At 39.1% G+C, this 23,701-nt stretch overlaps 1 protein-coding gene across 1 annotated transcript in view; it reads left to right on the top strand.

The window, feature by feature from the left end:
- exoc2 (exocyst complex component 2) overlaps positions 1 to 23,701 on the top strand; it is a 302,692-nt gene that overhangs the window by 231,953 nt on the left and 47,038 nt on the right. Inside the window, exon 23 of the mRNA XM_078539476.1 lies at positions 15,597 to 15,738. Within this exon, the coding sequence (XP_078395602.1) occupies positions 15,597 to 15,738 (142 nt within the window). The remainder of the gene's footprint in view (positions 1 to 15,596; positions 15,739 to 23,701) is intronic.

Raw genomic sequence — 23,701 nt, 5'->3', positions numbered from 1 at the left:
CAATTATTTTATAACAAAATAACTTCCATGTTTTAAAATATTGCATTAATCACAAGTTCAGCTTTCCTATAAACTCTTATTTGAATGTGTTGATTTTTAATTGGTAGTGATGAGAATGTTCTTTTAAAATGTTAATGTAATTTCAATGAGTTTTCTATATTCTGTTTTATGTAACACACCATGTGTGATTTGGGGGGGCCTTAACAAAACATTGACAATATTGCTATGAAACAAACAGGATTTAGGATTAATTAAAAATTAACTTTCTATAAAGTTATCCAGGGAGTGTTGGTGATGCAAGAATTTAAGGATTCATGTAAAAGTAGCCACTTTAACTTAGTTACAGTACAAATTATAAGGTTGGAGAAGGCTGCAGAAGTGTGGGGTGGGAGAGGGGCACGAGGCCATGGAGGGAAAATTATAAACGTGTTCTTTCGCTATAATTGGTGAACAGCAGAAACTCAATTTATTAATCACTGGCTTGGCTGAAACTTTCACTAAACAAGTATCAATATTTTAAGGAAGTATTTTGAGGATTTCTTATATGTTTCTAAAATGGCAAGCCCACTCAGCTCTGCTCGGTTTTCAGGAACCCAGCATCCCATTCAGGAGCAAAAGACTTGGTCTAGTAATAAAATTGCCTCCCAAATATATTATGGCACTTGTGAATATGACATATGACACCATTTGATAACAAGGTCCAGTGAGTGAACATGATATTGCAATGTCATTACTTTTATTATGTTGATAGATTTTAAATTTGGATACTGTGGCTCTCTGCCTCTGGAACCCAAATTAATCCATTGAATCTTTGGATTCGTGCCTCAATCTAATACTAACTGTCAATATAATAATAATAAAAATACCTTCTTGTTTTTAGAGGGTTAAGTGCTTCATGGACATTACTAGAAACTTTGAATTTCAATGAACTGCAGCCAACACACTTAAGATGGTTGCTTGAAAAGGGGTTTCCCTAATGGCTTAATCCAGCAAGTTTTCGCTATATAGACCAAAGGTTTTCAAGTTTCATCTGTGTTTATATGTTATAAGGTACTATATTACTCTGTGGGAACTCTGGCTTTATTTTTCCTCTTCCTAACTTGAGGCCAATGAAGCCAATTGTTGTGCCCCTTCAACATCATTTGCTGGGAGCAACTAACTCAGCACAAACCAGCAATTGGGCCCTTCCTGATCTCTGTACCTCAACGACTCTCTGTATAAGCTCACTGAACTATTGGAAAACAGTTCCTCACTTTCAATAATAATGACTACATTTTTAAGCAATACTTAGCAGCATGTTAATAAAGACTGGATTTAAATTTTTAACCATTCAAATTTTGTATGATTTTTTTCAAACAAATTTTGCTAAGTGCTTTGATTTCTTTTTGATGTGCTCTGAATTGTTTTGTGATTGTACTGTATTTCTGCTGTTTGAGAACTATTTTTAAATATAAGATTTCAGTTTGGAAATTATTTTCCACTCGGTTGTAAGTAGCTATTAGTTTTCATCCTAGAAAGTGTGCAGTAGCAATTTTGGAATTTGGATTCCAACAGATGTTATATAAACATGACTTTAGATGGGACAGCAGCATTCTTTGCCACAAAAGGCATGGCATATATATGCAATTTAAAAGGTATAACAGTATCTGCAGTTAGAAGTTTTCTATCATCACTATGCTACTAATGCTGTTTCACCCAACTTCTGTTTGGTTGTTAGCTGTGTAAAACCATAATGCTTAAATTGCTTTCGGTCAGAGCTTATTCATTGCTTGTGGTTTTGATTATCCTGTGTGACTGTTTAATTGGTTACTTTTTTATTGGAAGTATTTCCAGATTCAAGTAAATATGTTTGTTTTTCATGAGAACTTGTGATTTTTTTTGGTCAAAGAGAGAATTCAGTTATCACTACCATATTTTAGACACAATGTGCAGGCTAGTTGTTGTGAGCAGTTTAGATAAAATGTGGAAAATTGCATTCTAGTTTACAGTAAAATTGATTCATCCTGCTTCAGATTGCCAGATTATGTTCAGCTTTGTGAGAATGGTGCGCATCTTTGCTATTTTCTATTCCCATTGAAATATACTGAAAACAGAATGCAAAGCATTCCATGATAAAAAGAATACTTCTCACACTTAAGTGTGCTGATCCTGTACATTTTCTAATGAATGAATGAACGTTGACCCTTAAAATTCTTTTTCTGGAGGCATGTATTTTAACATAATGGAATGATCAATCGTATACTGTGGAATTTCCTTGGATTTGTTTAACTTAATCACCAGTAAAGCAGGAGAGATTGGAACAGAATATTTTTAAGAAAAGCTTTATGGTATGGTGATATAATATAAACAGAAAACAGTGATGGTGGTTGTCAAAATGTAGCAATAAAGTGTCAACAAAGCTTTTGATGTATAAGATGATCGAAATGTGTATGTAGCTTAACAGAATTTGATGGTTTTAACCTATCAGTGAAATTCCTGACCTTGATGAGGCCTTTTATAGTCATTGGTTCATATTGAAAGTATCTTTTTCTATCATGCTACATTTCGACTTTGGCTCTGAAGAAGTCATACAGAGTCGAAACATTAACTCTATTTCTCTCTCCACAGATGCTGTCAGACCTGCTGAGTTTTTCCAGCATTTTCTGTTTTTATTTTTTTTCTATCATGTTGTTTAAAATCTTGTTGTTTCTTACAAACGAGTGATAATACGTTAAAAGAGTTGGTCTGTGTCTCAAAGGGTATTTTTAAATATATTGAATGACCTCGCAAATTAAGTTCTCATTAAATTTAGACCAAAAATATTTTCTACAGGATCATCTTTTCACTTCGAGTCATAACAGCACAGAAAGAGGCTATTCAGTCCATGCTGGTTCAAGTAGAGTAGTCCAGTCAGTCCCATTCCCCTGCTTTATCACCTTGACCCTGCAGGCTTATTTCTTTAAAGTGCCCATCCAACTTACATTTGTAATCACTCTGCTGAATTTTCCCATCGGCAATTTGGGGGCGGGGCCCGCTCGCCGACAGGAAAATGACGTCGGGAGCAACCCCTGACGTCATCCCGGTCCCTTTAAATTTTTAGGAAGGCGGGCGGACAGCGAAATCAGCTGTCCACCCGCCGACCTGTCAATGGCCAATTGAGGCCATTGGCAGGCTAATTAAGATAATTAAAGACCTGCCCATCCAACCTTAAGGCTGGTGGGCAGGCCAGGAGCCCCAGCGGGCTTCTGATAATACATGAAACCCCATCCACTGGCGGGATGAGGTTTCATGTCTGTTTTTACAAAGTGTAATAAAGTTTATGTCCTTTTTATTAACATGTCCCATCGCATGTGACATTGTCACATGAGGGGGACATGTTAATAATTTTTTAATTTTTCTTTTTTTGGTGTTTTTTTAGCTGTCAGTACTCTCCCTGAGACAGCATTTGGTCTCAGGGAGCAGTGCGCTCTTTCGCGCATATGCGTGAAAGAGCGCACTTTGACAGATGGGGAATCCCTCCTCCCCCCCCCCACACACACACACACAGGAAGCGCTTAGTGCTTCCTGTCGGGCAGGCCTTAATTGGTCCGCCCACTCAAAATGGCGACGGGCCCCGTTTCAGTGGCGGGGGTCAGCTGTGCGCCCACTGCCGAGCCAGTGGGGCCTGCACGCCCACCAAGGGTAAAATTCTGCCCACTGTCTCTGCTTCCACTGCTCTCATTGGCAGCAAGTTCCACGTCATTATCAATCGCTGCGGAAAAGAAGGATCTGCCCCACTCCCCACTGCATCTCTTGCCCAAAACCTTAAATGTGACCCCTAGTCCTTGTACAATCAGTTAATGGTTATTGAAACAGTTTTTTTTGCTCACCTTACCTAAATCCCTCATAATCGTGTACACCTCAATCTCCTTTGCTGCAAGGGAAATAACCCCCTAACCTTGTAGCTAAAATCCCTCATCCCTGCAACCAATTTGGTAAATCTCCTCTGCACCCACTCAAGAACCCTCACATCCTTCCTAAAGTGTGGTGAACAGAACTATTTAGTGCTCTAGTTGTTCCGTATGCCCTGCCACCTTCAAAGATCTATATACATGCACCCCCAGGTCCCTCTGTCCCTGCATTGTCTCATTAATTCTTATTGTCCAGCCATATTCTTTCTGCCCAAATATATGACCTCAAACTTCTCAGTATTAAATTCCATTTTCCACTTGTCTGCCCATTCTGCTAGCCTATCTATGTCCTGCTGCAGCCGATTTGAATCATCTTTACTCTTTGCCACCCTTCCAAGTTTGGTAACATAAGCAAATTTTGAAATTTTACTCTGTATTCCAATATCCAAGTCACTTATATATATCAAAATAGCTGTGGTCCTAGAACTGGCCCTTGAGGAAAGCCACTGTGCATCATCCTTTAGTTTGAAAAATAACCATTTAGCACAACTCGCTGTTTTCAGTCTTTTAAGCCAATTTTTCATCCAAGCTGACATTGACCCTCCAATTCCATGATCTTCAATTTTGTGGACCAGCCTTTTATGTGATACTTTGTAAAACACTTTGTTCAAATCCATATAGACAACATCCATTGCGGCTTTCCTTTCAACAACCTTCTCTGTTGCTTCATCAAAAAATTATTTAGATTAGTCAAACACGATCTGCCTTTTACAAGTCCAAGCTGGTTTTCCTTGATTAATTCAAACCTCTCCAAGTGTCTGTCGATTTTCTTTTTTACCCTGATTATTGTTTCTAAAACCCTACCCACCACTGATGTTAAACTGACTGCTTTGTAGTTACTAGGAATGTCCTTGCACCCTTTCTAATTTGCCATTCTTCAATACTTTGGTACCTTTTTCATATTTAAGGAAGGTTGGAAGAATATGGCAAGCCCTAATGTTATCTCCACCTCCACTTCCTTTAGCAACTTGGGATGCAAGCCATCCAGACAAGGCAACTTATCAACTCTAAGCATAGCCAGAGTTTCCAGTACATCTGCCTATCAATGTCACCTCATCCATTGTGTCTTACATCTTCACTTCTACCAATGTTTTGTCAGCATCCTCTTCCTTATTAAACACGTATAGGACATACTCGTTTAGTCTTGCTCTACCCTGCTAAGCACTTATCACCATCTTTGCCCCCAGTAGGACCTACTCCGCCTCTTACTAGCAACTTACTGTTTACATGCCTCTAGAAGATTTTTGGGTTCCCTTTTACATTAGCTACCATCCTATTCTCATTCTTTTTTTGCCAGTCTTATTATCGTTCTGTTATTACCTTTTTACGATTGCCTTTAAATCCTTTATCAACTAAATCTGCTCAGGATAGCAGATGGAATATTCTCTTCAAATTGTGCTGTCCACACATTGAATGATATTGAAGTCCCTTTTATTTATAGATTTTTTAAAAACTTAGGGTAATTTTACAGCAAATCTATTTTACTTAGAATTTTATAGCCGTCTATTTGCTTCCCTTCAGGCTCTTTTACTGTGTGATTCAGTGCCCGACCTATTTTTAAATATAATTCACATGAATAAGTGGTTAATGCATCTTCTACATTTTAAAAGCCCGTGGAAGGGGGAAGAGATGAAAACCTGTTAATATATAAAAGTACAAACTAAGGATTATATTTAAACCTTAAGTTCGTAATTAGCTTACCTAATAGGAAAAATCAATTAGGAGAGAAGCAAGAATTTAACAAGTGTATGTACATACATACAAACATATGAATTAAGAGCAGGGGAAGGCCACTCGGCCACTCAAGTCTGTGCCGCCGCTTGATAAGATCATGGCTGATCTGTTTGTGGCCTCAACATTGCTTTCCTGTCTACCCCCTATACCCTTTGACTCCTTTGTCAATCAAGAATCTGTCTAACTCATCTTAAAAATATTCAATGACACTTCCTCCACTGCTTTCTGGGAAAGAGAATTCCAGAGACCAAAAACCCTCTGAAAGAAAAAAAAATTCTCCTCATCTCTGTCTTAATTGGGAGACTCCTTGTTTTTAAACTGTGTCCTCTAGTTCTGGTGTCTCCTACAAGGGGAAACATCCCCTCAGCATCCACCCTGTCAGTTCCCCTCAGGATCTTGTATATTTCAAAAAGATCACCTCTCTCATTCTTCTAAACTCCAGTGGATACAGGCCCAACCTGCCCAACCTTTCCTTAAAAGATGATAACACCTTCATTCCAGGAATCAGTCAAGCAACCTTCTCTGAACTACTTCTAATGCTATTATATACTTAAGTAAGGACACCAAAACTGTAGACAGTACTCCAGAATTGGTCTCACCACAACGCCCAAAACAATTAAACTTACTTACTTTTATATTCCATTCCCCTTGCAATAAACAACAGCATTCCATTTGCCCTCCTAATCACTTGCTGTCTCTGCATACCAACTTCTTGTAATTCATGTACCAGGACACCCAGATCCCTCTATGCCACAGAGTTTTACAATCTTTCTCCATTTAAAATATACTCTGTTTTTTTATCCTTTCTGATAAAGTGGACAAGTTTCACATTTTCACACATTATACTCCATCTGCCAATTTTTTGCCCACTCACTTAACCTATCCAAATCCCTTTGTAGACTCACAACTTAATTTCCTACCTACCTTTGTGTCATCAGCAAATTTAGCAACCATACATTCGATCCCTTCATCCAAGTCATTTATATAGATTGTAAATAATTGAGGCCCCAGCACTGATCCCTGTCGCACTCCACTGGCTACAACTTTCCAACCTGAAAATGACTTAATTAGCCCTACGCACTGCTTCCTGTTAACCAACCAATCCTCTATCCATAATGGTATGTTACCCTCTACACCATGAGCTCTTATTTTGTGTAGTAACGTTTGATGTTACTTATCAAACACCTTTTGGAAACCCAAATACATCACATCTACAGGCTCCCCTTTATCCACGTTACTTATTACTTCCTCAAAAAATTCTAATAAATGAATCAAACATGATTTCCCTTTCACAAAACTATATTGACTTTGCCTAATTGCATAAAGATTTTTTTAAGCGCCCTGCTATAACCTCCTCAGTAATAGATTCCAGTGTCTGGCAGACTAAGGGTTATAGAAATGTGCTGACAATCCAGAGGTCATGAGTTTGTATTCCACGCAGCAAGTTATGAAATTGAATTCCATAAATGGCCGATCAGGCTCAAGGGGCCAAATGGCCTACTCCTCTTAATTCGTATGCCCATGCGTATGTTGGTATGTAAGTCTTATACCTTGTGCGCTGAAATCTGCTGGATTGTCCTTTGGGAAGGGACACATTTCTACCCCCTATCTGGTTTGACCAACATGTAACTCAATCCCACACTATATGGTAACTTTTCAGACCATCAGGACAATAAAGGATGGGCAATAAATGCCCATACCCCAATAGCAAATGAAAACAATATGGGAGCCAAGCCAAGGCAAACATATTATCATGCCCCCTTGTGGCCAGTGCTTATAAATAAAATTGTTGATAGTTGACATAAGGATAGTAAGAGGAGCAGGAATATAAGTTGTCCTGCTCCTTCAGCTTGCTCCCCATTCAGTAGATTGTAGCTGAACTTCCACATCAACTCCGTTTTCTCACCCTATCGCCAAATCACTTGATTTAGTATCCAAAAATCTGCCAATCTCAGTTTTGAATATACTCAATGACTAGTCATCTACGACTCTCTGGGATAGAGGATTTCAAAGATTCACAATTCCACGTGGAGAAATTTCCCATCTCAGTCCTAAATGGCCAACCCCTTATCCTGAACAAGTGGAATCTTTCAAATCCCGCAGAGATCGGGAGTAAAATTTGAAGACAGCCTCTTGGATCAGCTCCCTACCCAGAAGTCGGGTAACTAATTACGCTTCCTTAGGGACTAATTAGAGGCAAGATGCTGCTGCCATCAGGATCTTCCTGGCATCAGACGGATCCCCTCCGAAATCCAGCAGGTACCTCAAGGTGGCCTCCTGACGGCAGATTGGGGGCTGTCGACACTGCCTCTCAATCCCCACCATCACAGAGCTCCGGGGATCAGAGGGCCACAGCTGTGGCTACAAGCATACCTGTGCCTTCTCCCTCCACAATGATGACCTGACAGCTGTGGAAACTCTTTATTTTTTTTAATTTGAAGCAGTCTACAGAGAATGCCTCCACCTTGCGGCACTCTTGCTATATCCTACATGCATCAGCAGTGCCTACCTCTCCCAGTAGGGCTGCCAGCCATCCACAGTTTCAACCCTCTGATTGGACTGCTCATCTCAGGAACCCCCTGCCAGCCTTGATTTGGATGGCGAACACAGAGGTGGCCTCTTAAATGGTCACACCCCCATAAGCTTGCAGCACTATGGTCAGCTTACACTATTGGGGTCAGAACCTGTTTCTGGACCCAATAGCATAAAGATATCAGAAGTGGTAAAATTACGCCCAAAGAATCTTACTTCTAGACTTTCCAGTCAATGTCATATTTCCTCTTGACGATTTGACAGAGTAGATACTAAAAATGTTATAATTTTCAATGTGATCACTTGTTCTTCTGAAACTCAGAGAATTTAGATCCACTCTTTTCAAGCTCATAGAACAGCCCTCTCATTCCAGAAGCCAACAAGTGAACCTTTGTTGCACCCCCTCTAAGGTAAGTATATCCTTTGTCGGATAGGGGGATCAAAACTGTACTCTATGCAGTATTCCAGGTGTGGTTTCACCAAAGCCCTATATAATTGCTGCAGTACTTACTTACTGTCATGCAACCCCCTTGCAACAAAGCCTAACAAAGCCTCATTGCTTGCTGTACCTGCAAGTTAGCATTGATGTTGCAGGATTCAACGAACAATGTTAGCAAAATAATTAATAACGGGAAAAAATGGGTCAAAAGAGTGACCAGAAATGTGTGACAGCTAGAAGTAAAATTTGTAGATGAAATACATGCAGATATAACATTTCTAATAAAATTTATAGAATGAGGGTACAGTATGAAACTTTGGAGACTTATTCCCCAGACTGTAGAGCTGAGATAAAACCAACATTTCATCACACTGTCACCCAGTGCAGCTTGCACTTCTGCAGTCTAATCAGGTTCGCTTTTTTTTGTCTGCAATGGAAGCTTTCTATTCTTCACCAAACCTACTTTCTTGTGGATATCTGCTTATCTTAATTAGCTAAAAGAAAAAACTGTTCCAGATTTCCTGTTTTGTGGTAACAGAGCATGAAAGCTCCTGAAACTCAGAGTCCTCCTCCTACAAGCTAGTGCCTGGTTGCCAGTCTTAATATTAAAAAGACCTCTAAATTAACCAGTGAGGAAATGTTCCTACCCACATCTGTAACATCTGTGTGGGAGTTTAAAAAAAGAAATGCATTTATGTTAACAACTCATGACATCTCTCAAACATTTCTTAAAATGCTTCGCACAATTTATAAAGTGCAATCACTATTGTTATGTAGGCAAATACAACAGGCTATTTGTACAAAATACCCTAAAACAGCAATAAGAGAAAAGATCAGTTAACCTGTTGTGGTTGAAAGTTGGATGTTGACATTCCCGGTCCTTTACAAAAATGGAATCTTAACTTTCATCTTAATTTAACATCTTTTGTGAAGTATGGCACTTCTGACAATGCAAGCATTTCCTCAATATTGCACTGAAATGTTAACTCAGATTATGTGCTCAGGTCCAGGAGTAAGATTCAAAGTCATAGTTTTCTGACTTACAGGCAAGATTGCTACAAGCGGTCTGAAACTGACACTTTTAACATTGTGCTGGCCTTACTATAATGTAAAAGCAAATGTTTCTGAAAAACAGATCAGCCATGGAATAGTTCAACCACTTCACTAAAACCTGTGCTTCGAACCACAGCAGCAAAAGAAAACCTGCTGTCAGCCTCTATGCAGCTGTAGACCCAGCCAACCCAGAGCCTCTTTTTTTAATTTGAAGCCTTGATTTCACCTCCATATTGGATTTTTTCAATGTAGAGGAAGACATCAGGGAAATAATATATAAAAGTTGATGAATATTGATCACAACTGGTTGATCATTTTGATATCAGTCCCTACCTGTGTACGTTGAGTTAATATGTGCTGTGACATGCTAGCTCTTGACATGCTAGCAGAACTTGCAGGTAACAAGTTTTGTTTGGGACAAACTGTAAATGATGATACCAGAAATGCATGGGTCCATGTATCAAGGAAGGATTGATAGGCTGGGCCTCTTCTCTTGAATAAAGGCGGCCTAATAGAGGTCTTTTAAAATTATGAAAGGTGTTGATAGAATGGATACAAGGAGGATGTTTCCCCTTGTGGGGAAGAGCATACCTAGAGACTGTAAATATAAGATAGTTAGTAAGAAATCCAATAGGGAAATCAGAAGAAACTTTACTCAGAGTGGTAAAAATGTGGAACTCGCTCCCACAGGGAATGGTTGAAGTGAATAATATATACGTAGATGCACTTAAGAGGAAGCTAGACAAACATTTGAGGGAGAAGGGAATAGATAGTTACGATGGTGGATTTAGATGAGGAAAGAATGGAGGAGTCTTGAGTGGAATGTAAACACTGGCATGAATTGGTTGGGCCAAGTGGCCTGTTTCTGTGCCATATATCCTATGTAAGTAACTTGTAAACTGGAATTTATTGAGAAAGAAGTATCTTTGGGTTGTACAGGCCATCCCCACCCCAGTGCTAATTGTGATTTATCCATTTTTCTTATTTATTTCCCCCTTCACAATCTAAGGATGCATGCAACATTTGACAGCTTTTACCAATTTGCTTCCTTTATATAATGATTTTGCCATGAAGTAAAATTATTTGGTTTACAGGGAATTAACTTTCGTGAAGGCAGAAGTTATCCAGGATGTTGTTTCTGATCTTTATTCGAGATACTAGGCAAATTTGTTAACGTAATTATTTGTATTCAGAATTCTGTGTAGTTTCAGCCAGGCATTGGTGTGTTGGGGAAGGAATGTCCGATTAATTGTTAGCACGTTTCAGCAATCTTCTCACCTGTAATGCTGGATTGATTTCATCCACTGAGCACAGTAGGGAGCCTAACTAAACAAGCAATGTAACTTCCACAACACACACACCACAGAGAAATGGGAATGTGGTGGAAAGGTTTCTCATCCAAGTTCTGACGCCTTCAGTTTGTAGCTTGGCTACCCAGTCCTCAACACAGAGCTGAGGAGAGGGGTCAGACATTGTCTTTGGTTTTCCTCTCTAGGGAAAGCAGTCTGGTCAGCAGGTGCTGCAACCTGCAACAAAAGAAGAGGCAAACTATTGTCTCACTTTCTAAATGAACTGCTAGGAAGTTCAGCAATGCTGAATTGAAAATTGGTGTACTCCCTTTTTATTCATTCTTGGGACATGTGCATCGCTGGCAAAGGCAGCATTTATTGCCCATTCCTAATTGGCCTCGAGAAGGTGGTGTGACTTGTCATGAACTGCTGCAGTCCATGTGGAGCTTGAACACCCATGGTGCTGTTAGGGAGGGAGTTTTAGGATTTTGACTTGGAGATAATGAAGGAACAATGATGTAATTCCAAATCAGAATGGTATGTGGCTTGGGGGTGGGTGGGGGTTTTGGTGTGGGGTTTGGCGGGTTGGGGCAGGGTGAAACTTGCACATGGTTATGTTCTCATGTGCCTGCTACTCTTCTTCGAGGTGGTAGAGGTCAGGGGTTTGAAAGATGCTGTTGAAGGAACCTTGTTGAATTGCTGCAGTGCATCTTGTAGATGCTGCCACTGTGCATTGGTGGTAGAGAGAGTAAATGTTGAAAGTTTTGGATGGGGTGATGATCAAGCAGTCTTGTCACTCTTGTATGGTGTTGAGCTTCTTGACTGCTATTGAAGCTGCACTCATCAGGCAAGTGAAGAGTATTCCATCATTTTGACTTGTGCCCAGGTCTTGATGCATGCAGGCATGGCCTGCTTCTTTATCTGAGGTGTTGCAAATGGAAGTGAACACTGCAATCATCAGCGAACATCACCATTTCTGAGCTTGTGTTGGAGGAAGGTCATTGATGAAGCAGTTGAAGATGGTTGGGCCTAGGATGCTACCCTGAAGAACTCCTGCAGCGTTGTGCAGGGGGAGATAATTGGCTTCCAACAATCGCAACCATCTTCCTTTGTGCTAGGTTTAACTCAACTCAGTGGAGAGATTTCCCCTGATTCTCATTGACTTTGCTAGGACTGCTGATGACACATTCTGTCAGATGTTCTCCTTGAGGACAGTCACTCGCACCTCACCTCTGAAGAACAGCGCTTTTATCCATGTTTGGATTAAGGTTGTAATGAGGTCTGAAGCTGACTGACCCTGGCGGAACCCAAACTGGTCATTAGTGAGCTAGCTGTTGCTGCCTACCTGCTGCTTAATAACACTGTTGACGATCCTGTTCATCAAATTGCTGATGATTGAGACTAGACTGGGGAAGTAACTGACTGAATTGGCATTGTTCCTGCTTTTTGTGGATAGGACATACCTGGCTAATTTCCCACATTGCCAGGCAGATACCTGTGTTGTAGCTGTACTGGAACAGCTTCAAGGGCGTAGATAGTTCTGGAGCACAAGCCTTCAGTACTGCAGTCAGGATGTTGTCAGGGCCCATAACTTTTACTGTATCCATTGCCTTCATTTGCTGCTTGATATCAGATGGAACAAATTGAATTGGCTGAAGACTAGCATCTATGATGGTGGGGACTTCAGGAAGAGACCGCGATTGATCATCCACTTGGCAGTTCTGGATGAAGATGCTTACAAAAGCTTCAGCCTTGTATTTTGCACTGAAGTGTTGGGCTCCCCATCACTGAGGACAGGGATGTTCATGGAGCTTCCTCTGATTAGTTGTTTAATTGTCCACAATCATTCGCAACAGAACTGCAGAGCTTTGACCTGATATTTGATTGTGTGATTGCATAGCTATTTCTACAACCTGCTGCTTCCACTGTTTAACATGGGTTTGACATTATACGGAATAGTAGGAAGTGGGTATATCTTATTCTAATAGTTTTTGTTCATTCGTATATTTCATCTAAAATGATCCAGTTTGTTTGTGCTCATCGATCTGTCTTCAAAAAACCAGAAATTCAAGTGAGGTATGTGCAAGATCAGTGTCCAGTCTACACAATGAGGTTTCTAGATATTAAACTGTAAGGACATACTCCTGATCTTAGGGGATATAGGGTACACTTACAAGAGTGACAAGGAATGCTCAAAGCAAGAAATTATCTAGTTCAGCCCCAAAATTAGGAATGATGCATTATCCACCTATTCCTAGGATTCTGCCTATGACTTTGAGTTATGCAAGTGGTCAGAAGTAGATATGTTTCCCAGCTTTACATTTGATTGAATGAAATCATTATCTGTGTTCTGTTAAGTTAAGAATTCAAAGAATTTCCATTTATAACTGAGTTTCAAATGGTGATATTAGGGTTGTTAAGCAAAGATGCTCACATTCATTCTAGTGTGATGCCCAATTAATATATACACACTCCACTGATGAATAATATCACTAACATTAGTGCAGTTAATTGAATAATTAGTGAATTGCTGGAAAAAGCATTGTTCAGAGATCTCAATGATACAGAAATTCATGTCTTAATTTTAATGTAAAAGTAGCCCTGAGTAAGAAGTATATTGAATTAATCATTTAATTAAATAGCGCCCACATTGTAATACAAGGGGCGGGGCCTAACATCCATAGCTCAACCTTTTGAAGTGTGCCTCAATAAACCATTAAAGGATCATATTTGCACCAAATATAATAGGTGGATAGTTGTCGGAGAAGAAACCCTCACAGAGTGCTGCCCCACTTGATGTTTTGTGTGGTTTCTTCGTCAAATTAATGCACAAACTGTCATCAGATAATTCAAAAAATGCAAAATAACCAATTGAATGGATGGAGAGGAAAAACATTTGTTGTGCAGGGATGATTCTGAAACCATAAGTGCCGAATCTACTTCAGAGTGGGAGCCTTACAATGATGTCATAGCCAAAGTTAGTCAGGATCAGTTTGATGAACTCCTTGTGTCGGACGCCAAAGACAATGAATTTGATGGGTCTTAAATTGCTTCCATTGTGGTTAAAGGCATCTTTGTATAATTAATTTATTCAAGAAACCATGCCACATTAATTTAGTATGAATTACCAGTGTATTTTTCCACATTTCAAAACGGCCACTACCTTCACCGGCAGTTCACATTTTATACTCAATGTAGAAGTCAACCCCAGTTTTTGAAACGATTTATGAAAGCCTCAAATATCGACTTATATGCTAACGCCTCTGTTAATTTAATTCACAATTCTTTTTATATCATTGGTAATAAAGTCTGTTTTGTGGTAAGCGTTCTCATGGAAGCAAACTTTTTACTTGTATACTTTTAAGGTTTCATGCTTTAATCTGATGCCTATATTTGTTCAACTTAAAATATGGCGGCCATACGCAGTTTTGGACTCTTAGGGATGTGTTCCTACACACAGTTGTAACATCGTTGTAATATTCATAGTGGTTCCAAAATTCAAAGTTACTGAATGAAAAGTGTTCCTTTCCAAGTAAAAAGCACAATACTGCAGATACTGGAAACAAAAGCAGAAAAGGTAGAAGCACAATTTAGGTCAGTCAGCATCTGTGCAGAGACAGGTAGATAAGGTGGTTAAGAAGTCATACAGGATGCTTCCTTTATTAGCTGAGGCATAGAATATAAGAGCAGGGAGGTTACGCTAGAACTGTACAAACACTAGTAAGGCCACAGCTATAGTACCGCATACAGTTCTGGTCAGTGTGCTGCAGGAAGAATGTGATCACACCAGAAAGATTACAGAGGAGATCTAGGAGGGTGGTGCCAGGATTGAAGAATTTCAAGAAAGATTGTATAGGCTGGGATTGTTTTCTTGGGAGAGAGGGAGCTGAGGGAAGATTGAACTGAGGTATAGAAAATTGAGGGGCCTAGATAGAAAGGGCCTATTTCCCTTAGCAGAGAGATCAATAACCAGGGGAATTAGATGGAAATTAATTGGCAGAAGTATTAAGAGAAAGCTGAGGTGAAATCTTTTCACCCAAAGCATGGTGGGGGTATTAAACTCATTGCCCGAAATGGCGGTAGAGGCAAAAACCTTCATTGCGTTTAAAAAGCACTTGCATATGAACTTGAAGTGCTATAACCTACAAGGCAACGAACCAAGAGCTGGAAAGCAGGTTAGGCTGGATTACACTTTTTCAGCTGACACGGGCACCATGGGCTGGATTTCTTCTTTCCGTGCAGTGGATTTTCTGTGTTTCTATTTGACAAGTTCAGGTGTATACCATTCAAAACTGGAAAATCAGAGGCACACAGGCATATTAATGCAATCAGATGCAATGTAGGAGGGGCGAATATAGATAAAGCAAACTAACCTGTTTGTTTTCTTCAATTATTTTAATTTGCCTGCCTTTCATTCCTTTAATTTTGTTGATGGGTATGCATTCAAATCATCAGCTGCCTGTGCTGTCCACAGATACCAGCTGACCTTTGTTTCCCACTACTATGTGTTACTTTCCAATCATTTGACAGAAACCATCCATTTCTGAATTTGTTTCTAACTTTCTATGTTTTGTTATTCTTTGGAAGATCTTCTGAAGTCATGCAATGTCATATTTGCAGGTGAGCATTGATGCAGTGAAGCACCTGGACCAGAGGCTTTTTGAAACGTATATTGAACTAAAAGCAGATCCAATTGTTGGTTCTCTAGAGCCTGGGATTTATGCTGGATATTTTGATTGGAAAGACTGTCTCCCACCAACAGGTATGTTGTATTCTTCTCTAATCCACAACTGTAAAAACTAACATGTTTGATTTTTCAGTAAAATACCCACCTCTCATTCATTCATTCATTATATCTCCTGCCAGCGCACAGGAACAGGAAGTCGGCACCCACTCCATCTATAGATGCAAGCACAGCTGACATCATCATTATGCACCCCTTGTCTGTTGAATGCTCGCCCCACTCACCGCTTCGCTTACCACCCCACTTGTCACCGTTTTGCTCACCGAAGCTTGCTGCTTCCCTCGCTGCACCACTCACCGCTATACATAGGATTTGAAGACTTCATTTATCAAAGCTTGCACTTTAAATATATATCTAAGTTTTAAACAAACTGCCTTTTCTACGTTACCATTAGTTCAGTCAAGTTTTGATGCAGGCAGCTACCTGTGGCATCGCTGGCAGTGATGTCATGACCTCTGTGACTCCATTTGCGGGAGTGCACCCCTTGCAGTTGCTGTGGCAGCAAAAGCAGCCTAATTAATTTTACTGCAGTATATTAATAACATAGTGCAGAAAGAATTGCTGTGCAAGAGATTATTTAATAGGTTACTGCACTTTCATGTCAAGTATCTTTTGTGCTTTGTATAATACCACTTAAGAAATATAGCCTGGAAATTACTGCAGTATAGACCTTGTTACCAGACGAGCATTTATGGTTTATTGTAAAGTTCTCTGTCAATTAATGCAGACATTAACTCAATTTAAAGCATCTTGGTTAACTCCTTTAAAACGATGGACTGAGAGACGTAAGAATGTATCAAGTGTTCATTCACTATCAGTGGCAGCAGTCATGCCTGTGTTGTAAGTTAGTTGCGTGCATAATGATTATTTTTGTGGAATCTAATTTATAATACACCTTGTAAACATAATATTACTGAGGATAAAAATAACCATTTGAGTCTTCCAGTTGACATTGACCTGCTTTTCCAGATCGGCCACACAGGGCAAACCTCATGCCACCAAATTCTTCAATATCTTCACTTTACAACATGAGAGACAGAAGGTTTAAATGCTGCACCACTTCATTTTTTTGCCCATACATTCTATTTTTTGCCTCTTCCTTTACTCTCGCAGCCTTTAAACAAGTAACGATAAAATTCTAATCGTACAGTTTCCTTTTCAGAGCTACAGCTATGCAAGATTTTCCCTTCTCTTTGGCAAGCTCTTGGTAAAAAACCCAATTCAGGGTCTTGCAGCCATTAGGAAATGATCCTGAGAAGATGTTGGGCAAGCACAAAACTTACAGTGGAGCAGACCTGTAGCCCAAACACACAGCCCAGAAAATATAGCCCCATAACTTTATTATCTAATGCCTTGAGTTTAGTATACATTTTATTTTAGCAAGCTGTGGAAATGAATTCTATTTTGGCTTGTTCTGGTTAATGTGGGTAGAAAAAAGAAGAATTTTTACTGAATCTCAATTCAGGTAGATTGACTCTTGAAGAATGTCACACCATATGGGTAGCAGCATTTTGCCAAAGGGTTTTTTTGGGGCCTGTTATTGTTGTTGTTATTATTATTATTATTACTACTACTACAGCTATCTAGTGTCAGCTGTGGCTCAGTTAGCAGCACACTCTCCTCCAAGTCCTAAGGTTCCAGGTTCAAGTCCCACTCCAGGAGCTGAAGACAAAAGCTGAGCAAAGACTTCACTGCTAGAGGTGCCATCTTCGGATGAGATGTTAAATTGAGGCTCCATTTTCCAGTTGGATCTAAAGGATCCCATGCCACTGCTTCAAAGAAGAGCAGGGGAATTGCCCCCTGGTGTTCTGGCCAATACTTATTCCTCAATCAACATCACAAAATAAATGATTACCTGATCATTATCACATTACTGTTTGTGGGAGCTTGCTGCCACATTTCCTATATTGCAACAGTGAGTACATTCAAAGGCACTTTGGCTGTAAAGGGATTTGAGACATCCGGTGGTCGTGAATGGTGCCATACCTACAATATGGTGTTTGGTTGTTTTCCCTATTCTGTGGTCTGTGACATTATTATATTTTATGGAATAAGCATATTTTATGAAGTAGAATAGTGTGTATTTAGCCTATCAGGAAAATGGATATAAATGGGCCTAATGAGGTAATTTTACGTCATTAAACCCTCCCCCTGGCATGGAGCTTTGAACGCCAAAAGCATATTGAAAATTTGAGCATGTGCTCCATAATTTTCCAACCATTGGTTTCAGTGGGAAGAAGCTGTGGGCTCGCTGTACCCAAATTCCTGATGCATGTTCCATGCCCAGATTGTGAAATTGTAAAAGTACCTGTGATGCATCTGATTCCCCCTAGCAAATGGAGAGTGACTTAGTAAGATTTGTTCAGTTGCGAATGCAGTCGACTGTTTATTTCAATTTTGAGTTTTTCTTCTGTGCCATGTCTTGTAGTTTAGAAGGCCCTCTGTCCAATTTTCTTGGATTTTAATTTTTAAAGGCTTAAAAAACATTACATTTGGGTATGGATGTAACCAATTAAAATTGCGTAGGGGGGAAAAGCAAAAGCCCCAAATTTGTTTTTTACCCATAAATAAACTGAATATTCCATCCCTTCTGAGTAGTTGAAGAGGGGATGTTTTTGCATAAGATATCTACAGAACAGTGTATGTTAAATAATAGCTGTCAATTTAAATTCTTTTTGTTGGCAAGTAACATGAATGCAACATGCTGCTTTTTCTGGCGTACGTTAAACAAATCTTTGCTTCCTAGAACTTGTGCATTTCATCTCTGTATGATGGCTGCGATTTTTTTTTGGCTGCTATCGCTGTGAATAGGATTCTGCATAACTTTGCTACATCTATTCTGAAAGAGAAAATTACTGGAATAGTGAATCAATTAGCAGTGCGTGGGAGTCTATTTACAGTAATCTGGTGACCATAACCAGTTACAAGTGGACACTTTGCACACATTGGTTTTTAGTGCCCTCTAGTGGTAGTGAATGAAAACACATTTTCAGGAAACAAAGCTACCTGACAGTTATGCTTGTGTAGGACCGTGGTGGAAAAATAACTTTGAGAGATTTTAAACTATCTTTCTGCATGTAATGATTATCAGTTTATGATTTTTTTTTCTCACTCTCACTATTTCCTGTGTTTAGTTATTGAGGCGTTAAAAAAAATTACACTTGTTTACCATGCCACTAAGCCTCAGGGGGCTCCAAGCAATGAGTAACTATTTCTAATGTTCTTGTACAACTTTACAGACCGCTGATTAAGATTTGAATAATGGAAATATTTTCTGCGTGTTTCAGATATCATACAAATTTTGCACTTTGCTCTTTCACAGAAAGGTAGAAAGTTTATGGCACTGAAGGAGGCCATTCTGCCCATCATGTCACCGCCAGCTGAAAAAGAGCTATCTAGCCAAACCCCACTTTCCAGCTCTTGGTTTGTAGACCTGTCAGTTACAGCACTTAAAATGCACGCGCAAGTATTTGTTTTGAATGCATGAGGATCCCTGGCTCTACCATCCATTTAGGCTGAGAGTTCCAGACCCTCATCACTTTCTGGATGAAAAAAAAAATTCTTAACTCCCCTCTAACCCTTCTGCCCATTACTTTAAACCTGTGCCCCCTCATTATTAACTTCTCTGTTAAGAGAAGTAGGCCCTTCCTATTCACTCTGACTCATTCCTTTATACTCCTCAATTAAACCTTCCTTCAGTTTTCTATGCTCTGTCGAAAACAATCCCTGCCTGTGCAATCTTTCCTCACAGCAAAAATTCTCCAATCCTGGAGTCCTAAATGTCACCTGCATCTTATGTAGTGCAGTCACATCTTTCATGTAATGAAGTAACCAAAACTGTATGCAATATTTTAGCTGTGGCCCAACTAGTGTGTTTTATATCATTCTGGCATAACCTCCCTCCTCTTACATTAGCATCTTGGCTAATAAAGGAACGTACCCCACATGCTTTCTTAACCACTTTATCTAGCAGTCCTGCCATCTTCAAGGATCTGTGGACATGCACTCCAAGGTACCCCGGTCCTCTACATTTCTCAGTATCCTACCATTTAGAGTGCATTCCCTTGCCTTTTTGGTCCTCCCCGATGCATTACCTCAAACTCCTTCAGATTGAATTCCATTTACCACTTTCCTTCCCACCTGATCAGTCCATCTCAATTTTCCTGCCGCCTTCAGCTTTCTTCTGCATTATCAACCACATGGCTAATTTTTGTATTATCTTCAAACTTGTTAATTATGCCTTCTCTATTTAAATCTAAATTGTTGATATATACCATGCAAAGCAAGGGACCTGGTACTCAACCCTGGGAACCCAACAACAGCCTTCCAGTCATAAAAACATCTGTCAACCATTACCTTTTCCCTCCTGCCAGTCAGCCAGTTTTGGAATACTACTTTCCATTGCATCCCTTTTCTAACCAGTTTGCCCTGCGGGACTTTGTCAAAAGCCTGGTTAAAGTCCAGGCTTTACATTAAATGTGCTACCCTCATTGACCCTCCTTGTTACCTCCTCAAAAATATTCAATCAAGTTAGTCAGGTACAATCTTACCTTAAAAAAAAATCCATGCTGACTGTCTTTGATTAATCCATGGCTTTCTAAATGACAATTTACACTTTTCTCAGATTTCTTTTCCCAGTATTTGCTTATCACCGAGGCTCCTTCAATCCCTCCACATAACTGAACTCTCTCATTTTTAGTTTCATCCTGTTTAAACCCACTGTACCCACTCCAGGTCAGAAAACACATTTTAAAAATTATCTTGTTTCTTAACTATTGCTGAATCTGTTTTACAGTCCCTTTTTTATTTGTTTGTGCAAATACAAAATTACAAGGAATAGATTTTCACCCTTCACAACTAGCTGTGAAAAGACTCACTGAGAAGTCCTGCCATACAGTTGGACATTTCAGATTTGGATTTCAGATGATACCCCAAAGTCTTGACATCCCAGCCACCAGTCCCCCAATTCTCTCACTTAATCCAGCTTCAAATCACATTCGATTCTTTGAAATTTAAAGCAAAATTTGTAAAACAAGCAGGCAGGAATTGCTGGGAAATGTATTATTGTAATGATGCATAAACAGTACTTACAATTAATATTTGTAAAAAAAAAATTCAATTTCTGCAGTAAAGGAGATACACCATGAGTCCTAATTCCTTTGCAAATTGCTGGGCGATTTGGCAGCAATGCTTTCAGCATTGCCAAACATAATAAAGCCTTTTATTACCTTGAGGCTCCCCATCGTACTTAATGACAACCATGAAACTGCCAAATATATAACATTCTTTCAAATTATTCTCACTGCAGCCATTCAGTGCCAATTTAGGGGGAAATGGAGTAGTGGTATTGTCACTGGCCTAGTAATCCAGAGGCCCAGGCTAATGCCATGGGGACATGGGTTCAAATCCTACCGTGGCAGCTGGTGGAATTTAAAATCCAATTAATAAATCTAGAATATAAAGCTGGTCTCGGTAATGGTGACCATGAAACTATCGTTGATTGTCGTAAAAACCCATCTGGTTCACTAATACCCTTTAGGGAAGGAAATCTGCAATCCTTATCTGGTCTGGCCTACCTGTGACTCCAGACCCAAGGCAATGTGGTTGACTCTTAACTGCCCTATGAAATGGCTTAGCAAGCCGCTCAGTTCAAGGGCAATTAGGGATGGGCAACAAATGCTGGCCTTGCCAATGAGGCCCACAAAAAAATGATGCTTTAGAGGATTCTGTTATTGATGCAATTCATAGCCCTGACATGACATCTGACCTTGAAGGCCCAGAAACTGACCCATGAAGCTGTGGAATCTCACTCCAGCAGGTAGTTAGTTAGTGCTCAAGGTTTTAACTTTTAACTTTTTTAACTGTCTTGACAGAAGCTTTCTACCAGTCTTGTTATCAGCACTCCTGCTACAGTCGGAAAACCATAATTTTCACAACACAAAACTAATTTGGTTCACTGGTTTCAAATGACTTGTTTTTTGTGGATATGATATAAATTTACAAAAGGAAAATGGGAAATTAAGACCCTTAAGAGCATCAAATTTGTGTAAAACTCAAGAGGTGAGATTCTAAAAAGTTTCCTTCAATTGCTGAGTAAATGCTACTCCAGTTACTATTTCAAAGATGTAAAAATGTTTAAGCCTTCCCCTGCTTAAAAGCTAAAGACCTGCTTTAGAATATAATTGCAGACTAAACGAATGTTTAATAAAAAAAATAATTGCAACAAAAAAGAACTGTTATATGCATTTCTGGTCTTGGCTCCTAAACTTCTAATTTCTAATTATGGGATTCGATTTCTATATTCACATTTTTAAGAAAAATATCATTTCCCATGGTCAGTGTTGGGACTTTTGGGGAAGCGCAGGGAGAGAAAGAAGAAAATAAACTTATCCTGACAGCCGCTAAACTAAAATCAACAAAAATTGTACATTCTGTAGCGTTTGCGCACGTCCTGCTTCAATGTTTTATTAAGTCAGAGAAGTTGTTTTAGATTTTGCTTTGCTTTTGATCTTTGTCCCTCATGAATTCACTAGTAACAAAACAGAACAAATTATTAAAATCGAATAACTATGTTTCTTTTACTTTTAGTTATCAAAGTAAAATTGAATTATTGTCAAGTCACTTAATGTTAATTTGTCACAATAATATTAACAAAAACTCTCCAATGCAAGCAATAAACTAGCTCCAAGATTCCTTGGCCATTCTCCTTAAGGTGACCACTGAGAAATTGCTGTACTCTTTAAAGCTATTGAGGATGAAAGTTAATTAAAATTTAGTACTGCCTCTCTTTTTCTGAAGTAAGCTGCTTTCTTCCATTAAAGTCCAATATTATCATATTCAGAAAGGAAAATTGTAGATATTACTTTATAACAAGATGTTGAAACTACTCGCTCTGCTAATACTTAGATGCATATCCAGCAATCTTTTCTCCCTAAAGTGATTTGGAATTTGTTTGACAAATGTAACACTATGTTGAGCTGCAATTACACATTATCTAACCATCCTCACAACTGTGGGGATACTTTATCAAAGTAATACATTTAGACCAATATAATTTTTAAACCTACAGCACTGGGCAATGTTGAAATCAATGGGTTTTAGTGAGGCGATAATGTCAGGTTAATAAATAGGCAGATAGTAGGACCATTAGAATTCTTATCCTGTATCCTTAACATATAAATGAGCAATAATTTGAAATCATTTTTCCTCTACAATTCAACACACTAACAAAATAGGGGAACAAGAGCTTTAAAACATAGATTGGTGAAACCAAGCATTCTTGTATTTTTCATTAAAAGATTAATTTTACTACTTCCATGACCAATGTATACCTGGAGTCAAGAAACCAAGATACTGTGTTATTTACCCATTAATTGAGTGCATAAAGACTATCATTGGGTTAATTGAAGGAAAAAATACAATACAAGAAAACAGCCCTGATTGTATCAGTCTTAAGTGATTATATTTAGTTAAAGGATAAAACTAGACAAATGGGAAAAGTTCCACCCACTTTCACCAAATTGATCTCCAGATGATCTGTTTTATTTTTTGTGTTTTTATTATTTCTGTCATCACATAAAGTCAACATTGTAATGAAGAAAATGTCAGAAAGATTACATTTTCAAGAACAGTTTTATAAAAAACATCTTTCACCATTTGAAATAAAATAAAGCACACAGACAAATAGGAAAATACAGGCCTGCAAAATACTGAGCAAATCCCCAAACCCTCTACATATCCCACTCCCATAAATATCTCACCAATTCTTCTTTAAACATTTCTATTCTATCTGGCCCCTTGCACAGAAAAATTGACTTCTCTCTTCTAAACTTGAACCTATGGCCTGATTCTGGGGCACTTGCTGCTAAGTTTTGAATCTATAGCCTTCTGCTTACAAAGGCAAGTCCCTTAGTCCACTCTGGTCCTTATCAAGCCTGTAATACGTAAATATCTGATACAGAGCACTTGTAAAGGAAGAACC

The sequence above is a fragment of the Cetorhinus maximus genome, chromosome 3, assembly GCF_964194155.1.
Source record: "Cetorhinus maximus chromosome 3, sCetMax3.hap1.1, whole genome shotgun sequence".
In the NCBI taxonomy this organism is placed as follows: Eukaryota; Metazoa; Chordata; class Chondrichthyes; order Lamniformes; family Cetorhinidae; genus Cetorhinus; species Cetorhinus maximus.
This window is presented reverse-complemented; position numbering and strand designations above follow the sequence as displayed.